Source organism: Aquila chrysaetos, chromosome 13, assembly GCF_900496995.4.
Source record: "Aquila chrysaetos chrysaetos chromosome 13, bAquChr1.4, whole genome shotgun sequence".
Taxonomy (NCBI): domain Eukaryota; kingdom Metazoa; phylum Chordata; class Aves; order Accipitriformes; family Accipitridae; genus Aquila; species Aquila chrysaetos.
Window position 1 is genome coordinate 22,612,775 of NC_044016.1, and position 17,983 is coordinate 22,630,757.

At 41.7% G+C, this 17,983-nt stretch overlaps 1 protein-coding gene across 7 annotated transcripts in view; it reads right to left on the reverse strand.

Moving 5' to 3' along the window:
- The window catches only part of LTBP1 (latent transforming growth factor beta binding protein 1), a 204,459-nt gene extending 186,476 nt beyond the window's left edge, over positions 1 to 17,983 (reverse strand). For 3 of the 7 annotated variants that reach the window (XM_030035535.2, XM_030035534.2, XM_030035531.2), the window contains exons 1-3: positions 17,102 to 17,981; positions 16,280 to 16,350; positions 1,564 to 1,852 (exon numbers count right to left, since the gene is read on the reverse strand). In XM_030035535.2, coding sequence (XP_029891395.1) covers positions 1,564 to 1,852; positions 16,280 to 16,350; positions 17,102 to 17,547 — 806 coding nt within the window. In that variant the 5' untranslated portion in view covers positions 17,548 to 17,981. Of the gene's footprint in view, positions 1 to 1,563; positions 1,853 to 16,279; positions 16,351 to 17,101 lie in introns of all 7 variants that reach the window. The other 4 variants (XM_030035532.2, XM_030035533.2, XM_030035530.2 and 1 more) reach the window with 3 other exon arrangements.

A 17,983-nucleotide genomic window follows, 5' to 3' on the forward strand; every position in this document is an offset into this window, starting at 1 on the left:
TGGCCTCTTTGTACCGATTTGCTGTACCACACTTTGTGGGGCTAAGCAGACAAGCCAGGTGCTAAGGATTAGCAGTCCTGCTGGTCTGGATGGGAAGGAGCAGAAAAAGGCCTGCTGATTTTACTGGTAATTTCCTCTTCATATTAGTCACTTCAATAACTCTTGCTTCACTGTTAGGAATGAAACTGGGCTCAGAATACTACAAAGTATTAAAATTGGGTAGAAATTTCTCTGTCCTTGAATACTGTGGATGTATATGTTCCTAAAGCCCACCGTGCCCCACCTTCTACCTTTCCCAAAGAACATACAGGCTTAGGGTTTGGAACTCCAAGGGAACGCAGTTAAGTTCCTCTTCCTATTACACAAGACATGCATGAACCCAGTTTTACTTGTGGCTCCACTGTTAGATGAACTAGGACAACAGTAAAACAGTAAAAGGAATTGGAACGGTTTAGGAAGAAAGAAGCTCATAAAGAGGCTACCAGACAACATCAAACATCTTTGGCAGTGCCCAGTGATCTCTATTCTCAGATGCAGCTTTGGAGAGGGGTGGCAGGATGTACTTTGTTGCCAGGAGCGTATAACTACTCTGGTGCAGCCTCCTATAATCACACACCACCCTTCCAGGTTTGTTTTTATAGTTTTGGGCACAGGAAAACACAGTTTATTTCCCAGTCCTGCTTATCTTGCTCTGGAGGCTAGAAGATGGGCTGCACCCTGATTACAGCTATCCAAAAGCAACACCTGTTACAGGACAGAAAGACTTTTTGTCATTGACTTCACCTGAAACTGGAAGGACAGTAGTTGCTGCAGACAGCTAAAACTGTCCACATTCAACTTGATTGCTACCCTCCTGTGCACCTCCCTTCCCCTGTATCAAATGCAGCCCTGAAACAAGTTAAGGTCAGACACATCAATAAAAACAACATTATAGTTATAGAAATTTCAGACTCACTTGAAGTATTTAAACTAATGAATGTAATATCAAAGTCTGGCTAAATCACCAGCTACTGAAGAGGCAGAGAAGAAATTCTCCAAAAAGAGGGGAATTTCCTTGCTACCTATGACAGGCAGATACAATCCTGAACCTCAAATGCAAGGAAGCAGAAGTATCACTTGTTGCAGAGCCATACACATTTATTTTAAAAAAGAATATATAATGCAAATGGAAGAAAGAAACCAGAACACAACACAAGCAGCAAATCTTACTCTCCTCAGTTATGTAAGGTGTTGAAATTCCATGCCAGAATCTGTTTGAGGCTAAACTCAAAAAGTCACTAGTGTAAATTAATAATAACTCCTCTGAAATTAGTACAGCATTGTCAATCTAAGGAAAATACAGTTGACTGATATTACAGGATATTCAGTTCAGATGAGGAGGTCTGGCTCATAAGCAATAGAAGTTTAAAAATCCACTGAAGTCTGACAGTTAAAATAAAAAGCTCTTAAAAAAAAAAATATCTGCGAAAGTTTCCGAGTATGATTATTTGAAAACACTTGCAAGGAACAATGTTTTATAAATCTAACATACTGGACTTCTTCGAAAGCAAAGAAAACACTTACTGTGGTTGCATTTGCTGAGGTAACCCAACAGGAGGCTTCTGCTTGATGGTGAATGCCATCTGAGTCATAGGGCCAACTTTCGGTGGGACCTGCACCTTCTGAGAGAAGGTCTGCTGGGCAGCCTGCTGGGGTATGGGCCACGGGGGAACAACAGGGCTCCGGCCTCCAGTGGAAGATGCATCTTGCATGACTGTATCCTCACAGGAATTACCTTTTGTTCCTGGTTTACACACACAAAGCTGAGGTCGCAGGCACATCCCTCCATTTTGGCACGGTGGTGCACAGTTAGCTAAGAAAAGACATTTTAAAAAGTACCTGTGAAACAAAGCATGAAGGAAAATGCAAACCCCACAATAAAAAAGGTGTTAATTGCTAATGTTAATTGGAGTAGGAGAGAGCAACATTGCTAAGCTCCACAAAAGATAGTATATAAGTTGGTATAGCTTTTACTGCTTTCCTACATAACACATGCACAACATTTGAACAACTTCAAAAAATAAAATGCTGTGAGCTAAAAAACAGGAAATGCACAAGTTAAATCAAGAAATACAGTGTTATTTCAAATCTTCCTGTTAGCGGCCTTTTATTCTCTCCTTCCTTCCCTGCATCCTCCCTCCCCATACTTTAACAACCAAACTGCATCCAATGAAACAATATTATGCAGATTATAGAATTTTACTACTGATCCAGGCTTGGATTCATTCTATTATTATTTAAAATCACAGATCCTCCACAGGTGCCTAGAAGGAATCCTTACAGTCACGTTATAGATGACCAAAACGATGCAGAGAAGCATTAAGTGATTCAACCCTTCCCCCTCTAAAGCCCAAATGAAATCCCCTGTGATAACACCACCATAGTAACATATCAAAGGAGACACATAAACTGCTGCTACAAAGACACAGCTACACCTAGGGGTTGCATTCTTTGAAGAAGCAGACAAGTGCTTGTGATTATCCTAAACTAGCTTCTATACATTCTTTGTGAAAAGGGATCAGATTCCTCAAAAGACAATTCACTTTGATACCTGTCTTCAGACAGGATTAATTACACTGTTTGTGTTGCTCTATCCACTGACTATAGAAGGAGTCTGAATAATCAGCCTAGACTCAACACCCAGCTTGTAGACCTAGTTAACACAGGATCAACTCCATTCTGAATAAGCAAGAAACTTTGAGAAGCAGCAAATCCCACCAAAAAACGAAAAAAAAAGCAAAAGCTGTTGCTAATCATATGTATACATAACACTGCAAAGGTATGCCTAATTTGAGGCTTTATTTTGGGTGCTTAAACTTACAATGCTATTGTATTTAGAGAATGTTAAAATAACACAAAAATGGCAAAACAAATTAATTCTCTTATCCAGAGGATACAATTTAACAGTAAAATACAATTCTAATTAAAATAGCTATCAAAATAATTTATTCATTAGTCCCATTAGAGAACGCTTACAATGAAGAATTTATAAGAAGAATCACTGCTGACCTACTTTACTCCTTCAAACTAAGCATATTTTTAATATTGTTAAATATCTTTTAACATAGACAAAATGATATGCCAGATCATAAAGTCTACAGGTTTTACTAAAATAGGTAAGATCGTATCTTAAACCATAGCGTGTGATTCCGCACCATATTCAGGTATATCCAGTTGCACAATTACTTTGTTTTAAAAAAAAAGTCAGCCCACAGCCCTGTTCCAAATAAATTGGAGTACTTGGCACTTCAATCGAGTTTTAATACATACATTTATATACAAAAATAAAGTAAAAACACAAGCATGCATATGAAATAACTTATTAGGATGGGACTGTGTTAATTAGGAGGACTAATCTGTCAACTGATAATACCATCTGATACAGTTATGTACAGGTGGTATACATGATACTACACCAGAATTGCCCTACAACTTTAACTTGATCTTTGCATGGGGTTCTTCTCACATATACTTCCCCCTTCCATATGTTGCTCAGTAACATACCTCATTTTCAATACTACTTAGCTGAGCTAGCTTAATTGCATATTATGCATCTCCCTGGCAACAAAAAAGTAATCATTTGCTTACTTATATTTCTGTTTATTTTTGAGACTATATTTTGTCTTTGCTGGAAGACTGAAGACCATTTTCACTGTAAACTTGAGAAGGGATTTACAACAAGCATATGTTGTAATATACAGGCCAACTCTTTCAAGACCTAGATTTTGCTACGAACAGTAAAAATTTGCTTATATGTACATGACAAATTAATTATATCTTTGGAAAATAGATTCAGGAGCCTTAAATTCTAATTAAGTTTCATTGGCTTTGGAGAGACTGAGAGACCAGAACAGTAACCCATCATCCAGGTCATGTGTAGAAAATGTGCAAAGATCACAGTGAAACAGTTTAGGCACAGCTGGGAGTGCTTTATGAAAGTACCACATAAAAATTTCAGGGGTGGTGGAGGGGGGGTGGTGGGGTGGAATCAGGATTTTCAAGAGTCCCATTTTTACATTAAAACACATTCATACTGAACATATATTTCTGGAGATTTATGGACATGCATCTATATTAACCTTCAGGCTTCTCAACAAGTTATTTAAAAAACAAAAATCGAAGTAAGCTAACAAGACCACCCCAAAAGTCAATATAACAAAGCAACCACTCTGCTAGGACACTGATCATTGTGTACCTCCTAACTCTCAGAAGTGAAATAACAATTTATACACACACAAAAGACAACCCTGAGAAAACTGCAACTCTTCTTTTCCTGTTGTTAAGAACCAAAGCTGTGCTTCAGAAGCCTAAGAAAACTTAAGTTTCCACTTATCAAAGTGAACCTAATAAGGTTGCAATGAGTTTGGAACTATGCAGCTGAAAATAGAACCCTTTTTCAAATGACCTTTTTTTACCCAGACTTGAAGATTCTCACTTCACTGACAGCAATGTAAAACCTGAAAGTTTCTCAGCTTTACATATACATAAAGCATACAAAGCTCTGCAGGACAAACTGCATTACTCTAGCTGGCCTTATAACAAAACAAGCATCGGCAAATCCAGAAACTGTTACAAAAGACCCAGTTAGTCTCAAATCATGTGAGCAGTGACAACAGGTTAAAAACCTGATCCATTAGATCTTCACAGCAATGCACGCTTTGATTGAAGTTCTTCATTAATGTTGTGTAATAGAAGATCACAAAATAGGGTAAAAGATCACATTTTTTGGAAAGAATTAAAATGAATGTTTTAACTGACATAATACGGCAGTTTAGTTTTAAAAATATTCAAGACAGCTGCATCATGCCAAATGTATGACCTAATTATTTCGTTTGAAGACAACAATAATGGCACATCTAACTGAAAACACCATTATTTTCCATAAAGCTAATACTTCCACGATCCAGTTTTTGGAAGCTTAAGTTTAACACTGAAAAATGGGCCAATATACTCCTGCTAAAGGCAATAAAGACTTGGTCCTATTCAATTCACAGAGGTCGTAACTGCAAATTCAAAATGGAGCTTGGCAAAGACGCAAGTAACAAGACTAGGCTTAGTGGGTCAGATCAAAGATCCACTTAGTCCAGTCTCCTCTCTCCATTACTAAGGTGGATGCTTAAGGACAGGGTGAGAAGACATAAAAGTTTGTACCACTACAGCCTTCAAGAATTTTAGGCTCAGCAACTTCCTAAGCAAGAGTGCTGGTTTTGTGTTTAATAACCCTCAATAGATTTTTCTGTCAGGAGTTCACTCATCTGCTTTTTGAACCTGTTAGTTCCAGCATCCAAAACTTCCTGTGCCAAGGAAGTTGGCCACATTGGAAGGCCAGGCATAGACAACATAGCCAACCTCCCCCCACTTTCCAGAAGTGTGATAAAGGAACATGGGGTTCTTTTGGGTTGGTTTTTCTGTTTTAAGACCATGCAATCTGTATCTACTAAAAATAAAGCCACAGTGCCACATTTGCTTTGGAAGTCCTCAAGTCAAAAAAAGCTGAAAGCATTTTCTGTGGCTGTATCCCAACACATTCATGCTTTTTCTGCATCTTTCCCTAATCAACTACTGCGCGCCACCATCGCAGACAGAGTACTGGGTTAAAGGAACGCATATCAGGCCTGGTATGGTTGTATTTATGACTTTCTTTCAGAAAAGCAAGTATAAAATAACAACATTACCATTAGGCTTAAACCACCCTTCCAACACATCTGTATGTTGGTTTGCAACTGATGTATACAGATGCACTTTTCAGTCCATGTGTTCATGTTATTTTGGTTTAAGGGTATATAAATATTTGCAGGAGCAAGACCTAAAATAAAATGTTTATAACAGCTTTAAAATATGTAAATATTTTAAAACTTCTACATATACAGAATGTATTTCTGTTTTAATACATACTAAATTAAACATAATTTATATTAAATCAGTAAGTATAAAATATTATCATACATTGAAGAAGTTTAGATAAAAATTTCTTTTTTGAACCTTTCGAAAGAATCAAAATACAGGTACAACTAACTCCACTTGTTATGAAGAAACTTATATATTAAATTCCTGATAATTCTTGAATTAAGGTAATTAAGATCTGATTCCTATGCTAATCACTTTGATTTTTACCTCGATTCACAATTACCTTCTTCAAACAGTAACATCTCATTTACAAGCTTATTTCCTTGTGTCTCCATATCGTAGAGAACTGAAATTCACAAAAACATACTTTTCAGTGAGAAACTCACAAAGAAACAAATTTAAATGTCCCAAAAGTTTCCTACACCCAAGTTTCTAACCTTTTAGTGTCAGCTCCACCTTTAAGCATCTCCTTTATCAAGAAACTGCTGTTGGTTAGTACTTAAATATCCACAAAAATTTTTCATTGTCATTCCTGAATTTCTAATACTTTGATACGGTTACACTACAACAAACAGTGTTGCAATTTTCGTGTTATTTCTAGTAAGCCCATCCACTAGATTTTTCCTTTCTGTTTCCACATAAAATTTAATGTACCTTTTTTTCCCCTCCTATTAACTGCACAGTCAAGCATCAGTTTAAGCAGAATGCACTGACTTTCAACATATTTCATCACTGTGCACATTGGCACAGTATATATCAACTTCTTTCATAGGAGTGCATAAATCTTGTCAGGCAAAATACATGCTGGTGGGAAAATAATAGTAAATATAGTAATTGGAAAGATTATAAGTGTGGGGCTATTTCAGATTCCAGCATAAAATGGCTGAGGAATGATGCATGCATAAAGTTTACAGACAGGGGAAAAACCAACACTATGACATGAATATATCTGTGCTTAGAGCAGAAATTTCAAGTTCCTTTACATGCAACATAGGAATACAGTTAAAGGCATAGTAAATACTGTCTTTCTTATTTCATCAAGTCAAGAGTTCTATTCCTCGAGCACACAAGGAAACCAAACCAAAGCTCATCTTGGTTGAGTGTGCATCCTAAACAAAAAGTTGTGATACAAAGGCACCTTTAACTCCTGCTGTGTTGAAAGATAGAGTGATGACGCCCCATTGATTCCAAAAGAAAAGCAGTGAAGTGCTTTCTCTGGAGAGCAACAAGCTGTGGGTTCTGAAAGGAAAGATGCATATTCCAGTTTCCCTCAGAAACACCTGAATATGGTGCCGACATCCTGTTTTGCTGTAAAGCAAAGTTGATAATAATCCTTTGCTGCAAAGCGATGTTTATAATAGTTTCCTGTTCTCTGAATTGCCCTACTGATTAGCTCACCACTTCTACACTTTTATTTTGGATACCATTTTAAGTCTTTTAAGTCATTGCCAGGACTGAGAATGCGACACTGGAGACTAGAAACCCAAAAGCTAACTGAAGGAACACTTGGTGCTCACCACCTAATGCTTTTCTGGGGATCTAGTTCTCCATCTGAGTATGTCTCTCCAAACAGTTTTCAAAAGTTGAATTTTGCCAGAAATATATCCAACAATTCTACACTTTCACTGAGGATAGGGGACAGAGGAAGTTGTGACCCAGGGTGAGACAACCATATTGTAAGACCATTCTATAAAAAAAAAAAAAAAAAAAAAACCCACCACACACAAAAAACAAAACAAAAAAAACCCAAAAAACCCACCAACCTTGAAGTTACTTAAATAATCAGAAGAAATGGCATTAACTCCAGAAAACCCGTATGACCTCTACACTATTAATGGAGGAAGTATTACAACCACCTGTGTCTTCCTACACAGGAACTTTGTCTTTATCATAACTATATGGTCTTAGGGAATTCTTTCCCTAAACATACTTCAAACAAAAGCATGTGTCACTGTTGGAATTCTTCACTGGTCCACTTCAAAAAATGCGATGCATTCCTACACTGGCGTGGATGGCTACATAAACATTACCTCCAAGAAAGGAGGGAAACAAAAAAACCAGTGCTTTTGGCATACATATTTCTTTTAAAACAAACAAAAATCAGAGTTCCTCTCCTAACCTAATCACAACATAACACACTTTAAGATTATTTCCTATGTATCTTCATAGTATTATCTCTAAATGCTAAGATTTATCAGAATTTAATAGCAGCTATACTCAAATACTTCAAAAGCCTAACTTCAGCAAAAGGACACATTATTTAATCAGTCATAAGAATATAACATGCTGTTTGATACTTGGCATTTTCATTCATGTTGTGTTTACTGGCGTTTATATAGTATAAATACTTAAGTTAGACTGTACAGTCTGGGAGACATTTTGAAGTATTTTGTAATATGAGACCATAATTATACATTTTCTGACAGTACAAACATTTCACATGCTATAGATCCTTCTATCATTTTAGTATCAAAAAAAGATCATTCACCACAGAACAGACTAAGCCAAGGAAACCAGCAGATTCACATGACACATGCTGTTCTTGCTTGCTGGAGTAGTTAACACTCCAGTCTGCAATCCTTTCAATTCCCTTAACCTTTCTCATTACAGTGCTTATTCATTTTGTTACAAAATACTTTGTAAGAAATACACAGAAAACTGAACAAATTAAGAGAAACTCAATAAAGAGACAACTGAAAATTTTTAACTGGATGCAGGATTCAGACAACTGAAGTGTTACAGAAAAGAAATACCAGAGAAAAGACTATTAATCATAATAAAGTAATTAAAATGCTAAGAACAATAAAGTTTTTCTTAAATTCAACAACTCATATTGAGAGTTCACCATTTAGCTGAGCTTCTCTAAAAATGCAGGCCTAAACCGCCATCTAGAGATAATAAAAAACTAAGTTGAATTATGAGAAAACAAATCTTGCCATAGGACACAAAATAATCCCCCCTTTGTCAGGAAGCAGCTCTCCAAAACCCTAGGTTTATACAGGGATTACTATCTGCATTTCACAAAAAGAACATGGCTGAGCAGAACTATTTTTAGCTGTGTATTTAAATGAACATCTTGCCTTGCTAACATGTAAAATCCTTGTTCCCCTTCTGCATGCAGCCAGAAATGCAGAGAGATGCTAAAGCTTTGCTCTCTTTCTGTAGTCAATGGAGAGGATCTGTTTTCTAGGAATAAATTAGGCTACGCAAGTCAAGTACTGGGGCTTTTAAAGGCAGAACAAAAAAAACTAAAGCAAAAACCTCAAACCCAACCCACTATCAGTCCATGTTAGTTACAGAACACAGACTCTCTTGACAACCTGAACCACCCATAATCTTCTAACACTCAGTACTGCAGTATTTGAACAAGGAGCCAGCTGAGGGAAGTACGTGCCCCTCTCCATCCACCCTCTACTAACGTCGTAGCTCCCAGGTGATCCAAGCTTGCTTTAAGGCAGGATCAGTTGGCACAAGCAGCCCTTCATGTTGGAGGCTGCAAAGAAGGGTATCGTTAGAAGTGCTGCACCCAACTTGTCAAGGCCCCACAGAGTGCAGAACCCCAACCCTCACTACAGCCTTGCTTTCCCAAAGGCCGAGAGGCTCACTGATCCTATACATGCAGCTTCTTTGCCCTGCTCTCTCGTACTTTGCTGGAGAGGAAGGAGAGGGGAGCACCCCCCACTTCCATCTCTCCTCTTCTGCATCCTCAGGAAGAGCAGCCATACAGAAGAGAGGTGTAAGACTAATATTGTTAAGCATCACTTCACTGTCAATATGTCATTTTGTTCCTGCACACATGCAGAACCAGAACACTGCACAATCGCTCAACTCAACCACAGCTCCCCCCAGCACCTACACAGCTTTCTACTTCCAAGCTCTACACTTCCAAGTTACATGTTGAAAACAGTCAACAAATCTGAAAGGGAAAAAAAGAAAACCCCACAGTTTTCTGGGTTCCTTCTGATACTATATTAACAGAGGAGGTGCCCAGGACTTTTCATCCACTGTAGATTTGCCACAACTTTACTACATCCTGCTTCTTTTGTTAACACTGCTGCAATGAGCTGAGTGAGTTCGCTATTGATCTGTCATCTGCTTCAGTGCAGGAGCACAACATCCTGAAAATTTTCTTTTAAGGTTCTTTTTTGTTTGATTTTGTTTCAAATCTATACACACATAGTATTTATATGAAATAGAGACTATGTATCATTATAACCTTACTTGTTTCCAGTAAAGTTCCAAATGGCTCACAAAGAAAAGGCTGGGTACGTTTCACCTCATACTCATTGTGGACTTATGTTCCCTCACCGAAATGTGGCAACAGCACATGGCATGGTCATGTCTGTACAGCAGGAAGCAGGTAACAGCTCCCTGCCTTCTCACAGCTCTTACTGCCTCCTCTCCTGGGAGGGAGGCTGGCTGCCTGCCATCAATGGCCAGGAGACGGACACCATGCTCAAAGTCTGCGTTGCTGCTTTCGCTCGGGTCAGGATTCCCTCTTGATGTGTATCTTATCAGTCGCACTCACCAAGCTTTTGTTTGTGTTGTGAGGCCATATGCACTGTATTTCTTTTAGATGCAGAGAAAAATAAAAAAAAAAAAACAAAAAACAAAAAACAAAAAAAACCCAAACATGAACTCTCCAAGAATGCACCTAATGTATTTCAGCCTCATATTGATATTCATTCCATGACACCAGACTACACCTAGTCCAAAATAAAACACTAAGCGCTGAAACACGCATACCATGGGACTCGGGTCATCAAAACCAAAGGCTTTAGTCTATAGACCTACTCCCATTAGTCCACGCTGCTTGCTAATGTGGACAAAGCCAAAGATTACAGGAATCTGGATCCTCTTGTTCTCCCCCCTTCCCAAGGACAGTAAGCAAAAAATAAAGCAGAGTAGAACTACCACTGAGGGCTAACAAGAGCTTCCCCACTACAAAAGCCAACCTATTCCTTGTGTATGAAATTCAAAAGTTTTACTCACATATTACAGTAGCAAGCACAGCAGAGGCAAAACCAAGCTACTCAAGTAATGGCTTTCAGTTTTTCAATTTTGAAGTATTTAAAAACAACATCAAAGAATAGATTAAAAAAAGACTAATGTATAGGTCAGTTATGTGAGGTCAAAGTGGTTATGTCTCTAAAATTGCAACAATTAATTTTGATTTAGACATAATTTGAAGGAGATTGATACTGCTTTTACTGAAATGATGGTCTTAGAATGAGAAGAAACAACATTTGGGGAGAATATGTTATAGTTAGGCTTTGTACACGCAATTAAAATAAACAACTTGGTAAAACTGAAAGCCATGAAACTGATTAAGCACAAGCCTCAGGAACCATTTATGATCAGAAAACCTCCAGAAGCACAGCTGCAAACATTTTTAGCACTCAGTTCCAATGATGAGAAGTACAGCTCTCCTGGATACCACCATTTCTAAGAGCTGAAGACAGAAGAAGAGTAGATTCTGAGCAACCAATATTAAAATATTTAGTGGTACAGAGTTTTATATCTAAACTGGGGGATCCATGTATGCTTCCAAGTTTCCAGGTCTGGATCCTAACCATGTATCAGAACAAGACCTAAGCATGCAACCTTTCCCTCACCTTCCCCATGAAAATTCAGGAGCATAAGCTAGAAGCAACCTAGGGCATGCTCCATCCAGGTCTTGGACAACTGGGGGTCTAGAACTACTGGTCACATTGTGAAGTGCCCTTGTCCTGAAGGAGATGCAAAGCTGTAGCATGCTAACTCAGCAATAGCAAGAAGTATAGCTCTGGAGGTTTAGGGATCAGATGGCTCAAACTGAATAGCAGTACACAAGCAGAGGCCATGCAGATTTGGGAACTGAACAAAGGGGACCCTTCCTCTGGGCAAGTATTAGCACAACTTTCTAGTCGTCGTCTTCTCCAGCAGGAAGACTCTACTGTTGTATATCTTCTTATTCTGAAAAATAAATTAAACCTTGTTTATCTATAGCACATTTATTTAATGATGAGTCAGGAAGTCTTTCAAAAGAGAAGAGAATTAGCAAGATAATCTTTTTGTACAAAAAAAGACAACAGACTGTCTTATTTTTTTATGACCTTTCCAAGGTGCCTGAGCACCTGACAGACAGGAAAGAACTTCATGACAAAAGTCAAAAGGATCCAGTCCAGTTCCAACACCAAAATCCCTTCACCTTGTGCCCATACATGGAATACATACACCACCTTCAGCTAACAAAGACACAAGATCCTTTTTCTCTTAATTGACAGCGATAGTGTATGTGGGTTCTACAGCTACACAGAAATTCCTCTCCCTATATGAAATTTACTCTTAACATAATCCTGCAAAATCCACTTCCTCACCTGTTTGCCCTATGAGCCTTTCTTACACCTCTGTAATAAGGAGCTCACGCTTCAGTATTTCATTAACAGCCAACTCTCTTTTTCCCACTAGCATTAGTTAATTCTCATCGTTACGTTAGTGGAACTCTGAATTCCTCCAGGCAATGCTGGTTTTTTAAACCATCCAGTTTACATTAAGAATACACACAAACAACCGATATCAATACTCCAGACAAAACTTATTATTATACATTTTAGAAGGGTTCTACTATTTACAGTAAGGTAATTCTTTTATTTTTTTTTTTTTAAGATATCAGATCCTGCATACAATAGGCAATTTCTTTCTTGACTTCCCAACATGAAAAACAGCTCCTTGTAATCATTAAGAAAAAGAAAACAAAACCAGAACAAACAGAAGAGCATATTTTGTAGGAAGTATTATTAACTAATAGAAATTTAGTAGCAAGTAACAAAGTAGGACACAACAGGTTCCAATAGGATAAACATGTAGTTGAGATGCAGGAACTCCTAATTTCCAGCTTAGGCTTTCCAGTCAGTTGTTACAACTTGTCCAAGGCCACATTTAACCTATGGTTCAATTTCCATAAATGAAATAAATAACAAAAACCCCACACTCCAGGATCTATTTGCCTTACAGCCATATTATAGAGCTAATTAATGTTTGTACAATGCTCTGGTAATGTAACAAGTACTAACAAAACACCATGTCTCCAGCCTTGGTGGTATCTTATTATTGTGCTTACACAGATTATAACCTATGATAACTATGACTAGAAGACAAACCTTTGTCATAAACCCTTTCACATGCTTATAACTTTCCAAGGTGTTTATTGCTGTGGTTGAATTTTTCCCACCTTTGTTTTTACCCAAAGGTGGATGTTCTGAACACTTCAAAAAGTTTGGTTTCGATTGTTAAGACTTCATTCTCCCAGTGTAAAGCAATCCTGAAGACTTTTAAAGCTGAGCTTTATGATTTCATCTTTTTGATTAGAATGATGCAGTTCTTCGTAAGCAAAGTCACACCACATTTGAAAAATAAGTTCTTAAGACGAAACTTCACAATGTAAAAACTTAAGTATTAGGCACAGAAGGGGAAAACCTATATGCCTAAAATCAGATATGGTAGGCATTCTCATACAGATAATTAACAGGAAAACAGAAGCTCACTTTCTGAGGACACACAGTAAGGCTTCCAAGAGAACATGAATACTGTAAACACAACAGGCATTTCAGCTTCAAACTAAAATTTAGAAAAAGGATGTGAAAAGTCCACTTGCCTCCTCCATACAGATGCTGCCCTCTGACCTGCACAGAAACATTTCAAACACCCCCTGTTGCTGCTACCAAGGGAAATGCGATACAGCTGCCACTGCGCTCAGCCGGGGATAGAAGTCACCCAAGGGAACAGCAGCCTCAGCCATAGCCCCATGGAAGGGAAAGCTAGGGCTAGCAAACACTATCATCCAAGACAAAGGGAGGGGGAAGATTAACATAGCCTGAGCTGCAAGACCATACCTCTTCCCTTCAAATCCTCTTTCTGTGGGTTACAGGCAGGCTTATTCACACAGGTGCAGCAGAGCAGAAACACATGGTGCTTGTTCTAGCCTGGGATTACACCTGAGCTAATAAGCCTCGCTGATCAGAGCTGGCTCTCAGCACTCTGGTTCTGGAAGCACGATGCAGACAAATGGAAGTTAGCTCTGGAAAGAGCCAGTATGGATCTGGGGTTTATTAGCTCAGGCTTTGCACCACACAAAAGAATATAAACTGGCCCTACAGGCCAAATAGCTTATTAAAGTGATACTGAGCCTGAGCTAATAAACCCGGACAGATCTGCATGAAGTCAGCTCAGGTGTGCCTGCATCTGTGGCACAATTAATCCACAAGTGCAATAATCCACTCGAAAACAACTGAGAGTCTGCTATCTGAATTTAAAAATCACTTATTTTTACAGGAAACAAAGGGGTTAACTTTTGTTCAGTTAAAAGGTTTCTGTTCTTCTGAAAAGAACATTGGGAGGTTCAAGAAAAGGAGGTATTGGCTTTTATGACTGTGAGACTAATCTTCCACAGCTAAATCAAGTCAATGCTATCTCATGGTTTGCCTAAGTTACAAAACAGACAACTTCAGCACACTTAGTGCTTCCCTTGGCTTGCCAAGAGAGGGGTAAAACTGAGAAGATCCAATCCAAGTGTATCATACCACTGCTAGGAGGTATCAGAGTAGGCAGCAAAAATACTTAACACAAAGGACAGCCCCATATCAGAGACACAAAATGAGAAAGGTAAAAAAGAAAAATCCCCTTCACCTCTCTTCTAACTCTTTTCTCTGCTATTCCATTCCTCCATAACTATATGAATGAATCAAGTAATTCATGGATTTAAATGAGATTCTACACAGCTATCCCATAAAAATCTAATTGCCTGACTTAGTCCTTGTTGAAGACTCTAAAAATAGAAAGGAATAAAAAAAAAAAAGAGAAGACAAAAAAGAAAGAACAGTTGAATGGTAATGGTAGAAGTCAAAAAGATGAAACTTGAAAGACAGAAAGCAATGAAAACTACTTAATTTACAAACAAAAGTTTAAAAGGATGGATTGAAATTATGAGGAAATAAAAGTTACTAGAAGGCAGAAAGAGCCACAAAAAGGAAATTTGTTTCGGTTTTGTTCAAAATAGTGAAAATAAAATTGGTTGACAATAGCATTGCAGTTGAAACACAGTTTTTTACTTAATCTCCTGAAATTATTAAGAGGTTTTTTCCACTTTGATTAGTCCTTCAGCTAAAGTAGGTGTTTATCAAGCTCTGCAATTAGCCTTAAAATAACATCTCAAACACTGTAAGCTGAAGGAAATCATTCTAGTACTTGTAACGTGTGTTAAGCAAAAAAGGTCACTAGCCTAACACAGCAGCATGTATTTTAAGCTGCAAATGTTTATTTAGAAGACTATCTTAAATGCACGTCTAAGTTGGTCAGGGAAATTGTGAAGTTTTGTGTTTAACAGCCTACTGTAATAAAGTCTTTGCTTCTTAGCAACAGCTCCGTGTGGGTTAAAGGTACTTGACCCTACTGAGGATTACAAATGTGATTGCTCCCTATTGTGAAAAATCCCACACAGGGACAAAAGCCACCATAAAAAAAAAAAAAAACAAACAGAGTTTCCATCTTGAAAGCACTGTTTACTCCAACTCTCTCAGGGACAGAAGTCTGTCCTACTGAACTACAGTGTTCCAAGATCTGCCCAATCTTGCTGATACCTAAAGGGGTTTCCTGAAGAGGTATGTCATTCCAGCCTTCCATGACCTCATGGCAACGTGACTCCAGTTTAGCCATTTGCAGTCATCCTGAATCCTGCCTAAATTAGCAGAGATTCCTTCTCTTTCACATTAGAAAGGACAACCCGAGTATAATAGCATTGACTCAGTTATTTTATGCGCATGTTTTGTGTTTCTAGATATCCCAGTAAAGGTACATCCCTCTACAGGAGCTTCTCCAAACCCACTTCTTTTGCCTTGTTCAACATTTCAGAAATTCCATGCCCTAAGTACGGGATCATCACATGGGCTGCAGGTGAAGGGACAGTGAGGGTAGACAGCAATTCCTTGCTCAAAACCTGTGCTCCTCTGGCAGGTTCTTTACCCTATTAAGCGCCGCTGTTCAAAAAAAAATCCCAACACCCAAGCATTAACAAGGTTTTATTCCTCACAAAAAATAACCTCTGCAAAGCTCTCTCCAAAAATGCCACTATCTGTGCCGAGAATAAACACAAGAGGCACACGATGTTTATCCTTTAGCAAAGCTGAAGGTTAGCAAGCAGGGATTTAGGGATGAAAAGTGAAGTGTTACAACTGCCGCCCACCGCAACGCTGTGGGAGAAGGGCTCAAGCAAGCGCGCTGGTTAACCACATCAGCGCGGCACAGGTGGGATCTGTAGCTCAGCCGGCGCCTCTTCGCCCACAGCCGATGTCAGCATTCACCGCCTCGCCATATGGCAGCGCCGTCCCCACAGCCCCCGACCCATACGGTTACTCACGTTTGATGCACCTCTGGGAGCCCGTGGCCTTGCTCCAGCCGTGGCAGCACTGCCCCCCGCAGACATTGACCCTGCGGGAACAGCAAAGAGGGGCGAGGGTCCGGCGGGGCCCCCTCCCCCGGCGCCGCGGCGGCGGCCTGCCCCCCTCCCCAGTGCCAGCCGCGCCGCGGGGCGGACGCTGGGCCGGGGAGAGAAAAGGCGGGAAGAATTAAACGTCCCGAAGAGCGTTTGAGGAAACTCCTCGCCCGGCGCCGGCTCTGACTGGAAAGCCGGGCTGGCGCCTCCCGGAGAGGGCCGGGGACGGGCGGGCACCCCGAGCACTGCTTTCGGGGACGCAGACGACAAAGACGGGGGCCGCGGCTCGCCCCTGGCAGGGCCGGGGCCACCCCTGCCGCCCCAGCGGGAGGACCGAGATGGGGGCGGCTGCGGGGCTCCTCGCGCACTCGACGCCTCAGCCCGGACGCGAGGCGCGAGACTCACCGCGGACTCCTGGGCGGAGGGGGGGGGCTGGCCCCGCGCCCGGCCTCAGGTGCCGCGGGGAGGAGGCAAAGAAACGGGGGGGGGGGGGTGCGTTACACGCCCACAGCGGATTTGCAGCCAGCCGGGCACCGGCGGCGGGCAGGTAACGCCGCGGTGCCCCCCATGAGCCCGGCGCGGGCTCCCCCGGCCCCCTGCCCCTATCCCCCCCCCCGAGGGGAGGCGACAACGGCCGCGACAAAGATGCTCGGGGTGGTAGGGAGGCTGCAGGCGGCACCGCCGCCGCCTCAGCCGTGCTGGGGAGCGGGGGACGTGCGGGGCACGGCGGGCGGGAGGGCGCCTTACCCCGGCAGCGGCGGCAGCTGGTGCTTCTGGCGGAGGGGCAGGCCGGCGCTGCTGTTGCCGTGGGGGCCCGGCGGCGGCTTGGGTCGCGCGCCGAAGCGGGCCGGCTTGGCGAAGGAGGAGGCGTGAGCGGCGGAGTTGGGGTGGACCTGCCCGCTGGGGCCCAAGCGGAGCTGGACGCCCGCGCCGCCCGGCTTGCTCATCCGCCTGGTCCGCTCCAGGGTGCCGCCGCTGTACCGCGTGCTCAGCTGTACGTTAAACGTGCGCTGCTGCTGCTGCTCCCCCCCGAGGAGGGTCGGATGCTGATGCCGGCTGCCGGAGGAGCCCCCCCGGCCGGGCTGCAAGACGTACGTGAGCCTCCTCAGCCTGCCCTTTTCGGAGGCAGCGAGCGCTGGTGACAAAAACGCAAAGGCAGCGAGGAGGAGAAAGACCCATCTGATCTGAGCCATTTCCACAGCGGGAGCCCTTGCAGCCGGCGAGCTTCGCGGACCCCCGGTGCAAGGGTTTCCTCTCTTCCAAAGGACGTACGTGTGTGTGTGTGTGTGTGCGCGCGCGCACGCGGGCGACCTGCGCCCGGGGTGCGGATCCTTCCTCCGCTCGCTGCCCCCCAACCTGCTCGGGGGGGGAAGGCAAAAAACCTCAGGTTCCTCCCACCCGCCCCCCAAACTGTTAGAAAAGTTCAGCAAACACGTCGCCCCGTGGAGCAGGAAAACATCGTTGGAAGAAAGGAAGCGGCGGGTGCGAGCCGAGCTGCGAGCCGGAGCGGGAAGGGAGGAGGAGGAGCAGCAGCGGCAGGGGAAGGGTGTTTGCTGGAGGGGGGTGGTCGCAATGGAGAGCAGATGTTTCGGTTGCCGGAGCTGCCAGGGCTCTGCGTGCGTGTGTAAG